Source organism: Ruditapes philippinarum, unplaced genomic scaffold (assembly GCF_026571515.1).
Source record: "Ruditapes philippinarum isolate M1 unplaced genomic scaffold, ASM2657151v2 ctg2288_1_1_1_1, whole genome shotgun sequence".
NCBI classification, from domain to species: Eukaryota; Metazoa; Mollusca; class Bivalvia; order Venerida; family Veneridae; genus Ruditapes; species Ruditapes philippinarum.
The window spans coordinates 98,258-106,260 of record NW_026852248.1 but is presented as its reverse complement, the minus strand read 5'-3'; the positions used below and the strand labels follow the sequence as shown (position 1 = coordinate 106,260).

The following is an 8,003-nucleotide window of genomic DNA, read 5'->3' as shown; positions in this document are numbered from 1 at the left end:
AATTTGTTCGTTAAAAAAGTTATACATGTATACACAAAATATTGTAAAGGTTGTCTAAACAACAAACTGTTACTGTCTATCCGAGAAAAATCAATGGTTGCGTGTGTTTCTTTGCCCGTTTTTATTTCTTTAGCTGCAATAACGATTTCTGTACAGCTAAATGAAAGTGCTACTTCAATTTCCGGTCAAGTTCACCGGCGTCGCTCAAATCTACAGTCATCATTCCAACGAAATCACAGTCTTGGTCCGTATATTTCTGGGTTTTGACTTCTCAGAAGCATAAACTGATATGGTTGCATATTTTTGTGTCTTGTACAAAGGAGAATAAACACTCCAAACCTGTGTCTCACCAACATTGACTACCTGGTCTTTCTCAACATGCTTGTCAAATACATCACTACATTGGTCACCAGCATCTGAATGTATGCGTTTGCTCTCTGGGTGTTTTCCCTTTAAAAAAAATTATTTGTCACTCGCACGCCATATGTATACTTCAAGACACGTTTTGATATAATTGTCGGTATGAAGCCAAATATAACCCGTCCTCTCATAACGGTGTATGAGGTTTCTTCCGGGACAACAATCTCAATTTTCGGAAAATTGGTTTTCACGGCTTCTTGCAGCAAAACGGACTCTGAGTATCCACCAACCAATGAGAATTGCTGCGACAGGTTTACTTTTAAGTATTGTTCTAAACAAACGGTATGATAATGTTTATAGAATTGTCGAAAAAAATGACTTCATCATGTTTGCTGAAATTGCCATTTTGTTGCCGAAACTTTATCTCGATATCTTTAGCATATTGTGATTTGGAAATAGCTTCCGTCAAGTTTTTATTTGTTGTATCTTTTGAATGTTTCAATAAAAGATAAAGGATGGGAATTGTGGTTGCTCGATTGCTTGATGGTGCAATTACTCTTTTTTTCACTTCAAAAGTTTCTCCAAAATTCGAGGTTATCTTCCATGTTTTCAATTCTTGAAACGTTGAAAGAGCTGCGTACCTACCAATTCAAGAATTACAGCTTCAAATTCCTTGTCAACAGATGTTCCACCCCAATCTCCCCCACAGGCAGCATGTACTTCTTTTATTTTACCATTCTCACAGACTTCATGAATTGTTATATCAACTGTTCCACCTAAAATGAGACACATAAATATAAAATATTACAATTGGAACTTGTTCAATTTAAATACTATAACAAGACGTGGTAAATCTTTTGAATGTGACAATGAAACCAAAACAGGCTTTGTTTATATGCATGATAGCGTCTTCGTTATGTTTGATATAAACGATAGGAGTGCAGATATTCAATTACTCATAAGTCAATATTCTGCACAAATCATTTTGAAATGACAATAGCCCTTTAAAAATTTGGACCTTTCATAATATGTATATTTTTTCCTGTATGCATGATAGCAGCTCTATTTTGAAAGAAATATAGTTGAAAAAAAAACTTTCAAAGAACGTAGATCTTGAACACATTAAAATTTAGCATATTCCCCGCTACGGCCAGTTGCAGGATAACAATTGTTTTGCGTCATATAGATGTTTTACATTCGCAATTAACGGGAAGATTGCTTTTTCTTTCTTTAAACAGCCTGATACCGTCTTGCTTTGAGAAATTGTGATTTTCAGGAATGTATCACGTTTCTCGTGAATGATAATCAACTAAAAAAGGTTTGTATATATTGCAGCAGTTTCTATGCCGTGCATAAAAAAGGAAGCGCATAACATATTTACACACGCGTCTTTCTGCGTGTCGATTTTTATAAATAGGGAAAAATAAAGTAGATCAACCGTCTAAATTTTGTTTGTTTGTTTGTGTCATTTAACGCCTTTTCCCAACAGTAATTCAGTCATATAGGCGGGTAGTTTCCTAACCATCGTTCCTGGAGAGTTACACCAGTACTAGACTACCTCCCTCCCCGCTAAACTACCAAAGCATCTCCAGGGATCGAACCCACGCCAGAGAGGTAACTGGATTAGAAGTCATCGACTTTACAACCGTCTAAATATGAAAAATGTGTATTAAATTCGGGGGAAAATAGAGAAACGAACAAAAAAGACTTCTCTAAAAATGATCAAGGTCTAAGATTCTGATGTTATTGTATTCGTGAAATCAGCTAAGAGTCAGAAATGGCATCAGTTTTATATAAACTTATTCAGTGATATTTTTGACAATAACCAGAAAGCTTACATACAAAATTGATGAATGACAGTGAGCATAAACAAATAGTCACACGGTTTGTTCAAATAAAAATGTGCCAGAATTTCGGATTATTTCTTTCCTTGCACTTAAATTTTAGAATTGTTTATGTTGATTCAAAATCACTTTCGTGACATTTGAATATGAGAACATTTTACTGCATATATTCCGATTCATTATCGATTGATTGATTTTAACCTTAATACAATTTCGCAATTGACATCAACCTTTGGCCATGGAAAACCAATAAAATGGCTCAGTACCAAAAACATAAAGACCTTGTCTAGAAAAAGTTAAAGAACCAAGAAAATCGTGACCCTATTGTTTCTAATACCTCCTGCATCAATGACCATGTATCTAGTTCCTTCTTTAAAGCAAGAAATATCTTTGTCTCCTGTTTCTTTGTTCCCTGCTGATATATTTTGATGGCGACAGTATATCGACGCAGACTCCGGTTCTAAAGCTATAGTTAATCTTCTGCCTTCTATACCTGCCTGGAAGATTGAACATATTGTTATTGCAATCGCTTTTTTAATAAAGTGATAACACTGGTCAGTATCAAGGTTAAATTGAAGCCTATAGATTATAGTGTGTCTTATAAATTTACAATTTTCGCTTTCAAGAAATTCTTGAGTGACTGCAAATATACGGAAGGATACAATTCCGTTGAATATTTAATGATAGACAGATCTTTAAATCGTTTTAATTATCCAAGAATATCTCAACGAACGTTCTTTGTTGTGTTTCGTAAAGTTCGCTTCATAAAAATATTACAGTAACAATCTTTTGAAATAACATGTGCTGAAAATCGTGAAAATATTAAAAAGATAACAAAAATAGCATAACGTTAGAGTAAGAATAAGCTTAAAGATCATAACTAGTAATTAACATAATAATTGATAATATTTAAAGTTTAAGCATAGTTTAACCATAAGTGCAAGAATAAAAATAGTTTCAGCCATTTAAAAACAATGCTTCAGCAAGGTAGCATTAGCATAGAAAACGAATACTGCAGTAGTATTGTATTGTGATTTTTTATCAAACAAAGAACTCATTACCTAAACGGATCATAAAATAAACAAATGTAAAACAAGGTTATGCATATCAGAAAACATTCTTTGTCTTGTCAATAACGATCTAAATGAAAACAAGAGCACCGCTAGGCGGAGCATTATATGCCCGAAAGTATTTTTTTTTAGTAAGGATGACCTTAACCGTTGACCTTTTGACCCCAAAATCAATAGGGGTCTTCTACCCAATATGGACAATCATCCTATGAAGTTTGAACATTGTGGGCCAAATGGAACTTAACATATGCTCCGGCAACTGTTTTCAGTATCAAGGTAATAGGGACCTTCACCTTTGACCTTTTGACCCCAAAATCAACCGGGGTCTTCTACCCAATATGGACAATCATCCTATGAAGTTTGAACATTGTGGGTCAAATGGAACTTAAGTTATGCACGGAAACATATTTTTCAGTATCAATGTAATAGTGACTTTCACCTTCGATCTTGTAACCCCAAAATCAATAGGAGTCTTCTACCCAATATGGACAATCATCCTATGAAGTTTGAACAGTGTGAATCGAATGGAACTTAAGTTATGCTCTGGAAACTGTTTTCAGTTATAAGGTAATAGTGACCTTGACCTTTGACCTTTTGACCCCAAAATCAATAGGGGTCTTCTACCCAATATGGACAATCATCCTATGAAGTTTGAACATTGTGGGTCGAATGGAACTTAAGTTATGCTCTAGAAACTGTTTTCAGTTATAAGGTAATAGTGACCTTGACCTTTGACCTTTTGACCCCAAAATCAATAGGGGTCTTCTACCCAATATGGACAATCATCCTATGAAGTTTGAGCATTGTGGGCCAATTGGAACTTAAGTTATGCTCCGGAAACTGTTTTCAGTATCAAGGTCATAGTGACCTTGACCTTTGACCTTGTGATCCCAAAATCAATAGGGGTCTTCTGCCCAATATGGACAATCATCCTATGAAGTTTGAACATTGTGGGTCGAATGGAACTTAAGTTATGCTCCGGAAACCGTTTTCAGTTTTAAGGTAATAGTGACCTTGACCTTTGACCTTCTGACCCCAAAATCAATAGGGGTCTTCTACCCAATATGGACAATCATCCTATGAAGTTTTAACATAGTGGGCCAAATGGAACTTAAGTTATGCTCCGGAAACCAAATTGCTAACGGACGGACGAACGTACGGACGGACGGACGGACAGACAGACAGACGGACGCCAGGGGGTATAACATAATATGCCCTTTCGGGCATATAATAATAAAAAGTGTGTATGCATCACTTTGAATTTCAAAGGACTGGGCATTTTACTTCGAGAGAAACGAAATTCGAGTAACATGGTTCTGCTGCCATTATGTTTTTACATTCGTACATGTAATATTTAACCGTTGAAAAGACAGTTAATTATAATCACTTACAAGTACAAATTATAAATTAACAGAACAGAACAGATTTTATTACACGTAAACTGAACAGTTTCTAGTGTTTAACAATGAATAATACATATAAATGATATAATATTGAACAATACATATGGGATAAAAGAGAATGAAATAATTATGTATAACACAATAATGGATGAACTAATATTTTCATTAAGAAACAACATGCATACGTTATATCATGAAAAAAAAGCAACATGTAATTGCATGTTAAAGATTAAGAACAAAGAAAAACACACATTTTTGCATTATGTGATCATGTTTGAATTCAACAGATACTTAAAGGGAAAGTAGGAACTATAACATAATACCTTAACAGTTCGAAAAGGGAATCATAAAAATGTGAATATAATATCATTGAAAATGAATTACCATAATTCAAACAGTTACATTGGCACATTTGAAAGAATTTGATTTCTAATTTTAAAAGCGTCGGAAATATATTTGCTAAACGTTAGTAATTCTGAAACATTTTGACAATTAGAAGGTTAACAAATTTAAACATTCTTGTTTTTTTTGTCTGTAAAATTTCTTTATATATTTTTGACGAATTACATTGTATTGTGCACAAACAAGAACAAAATGGTATTCATCTTAAATTACGTTTAAGTTACAGATTTAACAATAACATTGATCTCTATATATTTGATTATTTGCGAACCTTTCAGTTTTGATACGAAGACTATGGGCTGAAAAACGTAGTGTTGTAAAAGTTATCTTATCTAATTATGGTCCAAAAACAAACGAATCTTTAATATTTTTTATAAACTAATAGAGAACTACTTCTCTCCAAAACTCTTTTACAATCCTGCCCAAATTCATCAATCAATCTCTGCTGAAATGAAATTAGGTAAAAACAGGTCCAAATCTTCTACTAATGAAGAAAACATAACTTGCGAAATTATCTCCCCTTGTCTTAGACCTATTTCTTTGATAAAACTCCCCCCCCCCCCCTTCCCCCGGTCTCCTGTCCACTTTCCCTGTGCCCTTTGACTTTGTTGGCCTATTATTCAATCATTTATTTGTTTTCTTTGAATTCCTTATCAGTTACAAATTATTTATCATTTAGTGATTAATCTGTCCGTGCTCTGTCTTGTGCCCTGTCCTGTTTTTGTTTAGGCTCCGCCTGGGTTCCTTGCCACTGGTTCTTGTTGCTGGGTCGTATGGGGGTTGCGTTCATTGAACGCCGCCTTTCCTTGTTGATCTTGTTTATCTTATTCTATTCAAATATCAGAAAAATCAGAATAACTATTACAAGACTTAACACACGATTTTACATACTGGTACGTATTTCGTATTATAGGTTACGTTTTCCCATTCACCCCACTTTTGTAAAGCTTCGACCAAAGAGCATTTCTATAAATTGAATCAAAGCAACGTTTTAAATCAATAAAACTGCAATATAATCTGTTATTGTCATTTATAATTTTTTGTATGAGAGAGTGTAAAATAAAACAGCATCAGTATTTGAACGACCCCTTCTTAAACCAAATTGTGCGTCAGATATGACGTGATTTTCATAGCACCTGGCAGCGTTTTACTAACATTGGGTAAGTATTTCGTAAGTATTTTCGTATCTTTACGCTTACGTAAATCGTAAGTGTGTTTCACAAAACGTTCGTAAGTTTTTTCTTAAACTTACGTTAAAATAGTGCGTAACTTTTCAGAATAAGTCCATAAGGAGGCGTTTTAGTAATATTTAATAACCGCAAACATTTTTAAAAAGGCTAAACTGGTATTTCGTAGAGTCATCTACGAACTCTCATGAATGTTGCTGAGCAATTCGTATTTTTAAGTGCATATTGTGCCAACGGCCATCTTTCACACCAGGGTTTCTCCCGAATTTCAATACATTTATAGAGTAGAAAGGACACCCCATATGATCCATCATGGAAGATATTGAAAGGGTTTTAGTTTGCTTTGAGAAGTAAAAAACTGTAATATCCGCAAGTGAAAATGTGGATTTTTTTTCTCATTTTTATATGAAATATTTAAGCTTATTCACATAGCCAACATTTAATAAAAATATATATTTTTTTTCTATTTAATTATTTTTATTTTATTTATTTATTTTATGTCTATCAAGTAAAGAAAACCCTTTGATTTTTAAAGATTTTACGCTGAAACATGCAAAAAACATGCGTAAGAAAGATGACACAAAAACGCCACATGCAAACAAAAGATATTCACGATTCTATCTTAGTGAAGTAATGATATCTGAATATTTGCAATAAAAAACAATTGCAACAGATAATTTCATGTACATTTTCAAATCATACTATTTAATAAACATATATAGAGGATATTCAAGTTTTTACTATAAATACAGGATTTATTTTCATCGAGTGGTATGAAAATAAATATTTTATGAGTGACGTTAGCCACGAGTTATATATAATATTTTTCATACCACAAGATGAAAATAAATCCTGTATTTATAGAAAGAACTTGAATTTTCTGTTTATTATATACATTTTTCTCTTTTCTGACATCACATTTAAAAAGAATTTCCCTTAAATTTTGTATATTGGCTGAATTAAGCCCAGCAAGACACCTGTGAAAATATGGAAAATATGCTTCACAGCAGTGAAAATACGGAAAATGAAAATATCCATTTTATTCATCAATATTTCTCAATATTTAATTTAAAAGTATATAATGAAAAACTTTTCTGAGTTTCAATCAATATTATATATCATTTATAAAATTCTCAATAAATCTACATATAGCATCAAAAGCTCGTGAAGTTGAAATAATAAAAAACACAACATAAATAACTGATTTATAATACTTTGGGTCGAGGTCAATCACGACTTAGGGCGGTATAGGGTACCAATATATTTTTGGAGAAGAAGATAGTAATTAAAAGACTTTAAGCTGATAGGAAGACTTCCATATTCGTATATGTTTTTTACTAAATCTAATTTTTAATAGGCCCGTAAAGCTACATTACCCTTTCCTTACTTAGACTTAGAGCCGCTTTCCCCATTTAAATATATTACAAATCACACCCGCCTCTAAAATTTTCGCTTTCCTGCTCTGCCATTATTCATAGATGATGTCAGTCTTACTTACGTTAGTTTTAAGTCAACAAATTTTAAGCGTAACTTTACGTAAAAACTTACGAAATTCTTACTTTTTAGTAAGACTTTTTAGTAAAACGCCTTTACGTAAAAAAATCAGACGTAAGTTAAAACTTACGTAAATCTTAGGCGTAAGTACGTTAGTAAAACGCTGCCCCGGGAGAATTTTGTATTTTCTGATCGCAAGATCAGTAAATACATAGCTAACATCCACGGTCTAACACAAAATTT

General features: G+C 33.1%; 1 protein-coding gene across 1 annotated transcript in view; it reads right to left on the bottom strand.

Annotated features, from left to right (window-relative positions):
• Positions 1-953: 953 nt before the first annotated feature.
• Positions 954-8,003, bottom strand: part of LOC132754036 (uncharacterized) — a 77,507-nt gene continuing 70,457 nt past the window's right edge. The window contains exons 8-9 of the mRNA XM_060744625.1: positions 2,542-2,701; positions 954-1,136 (exon numbers count right to left, since the gene is read on the bottom strand). Coding sequence (XP_060600608.1) covers positions 970-1,136; positions 2,542-2,701 — 327 coding nt within the window. The 3' untranslated portion in view covers positions 954-969. The remainder of the gene's footprint in view (positions 1,137-2,541; positions 2,702-8,003) is intronic.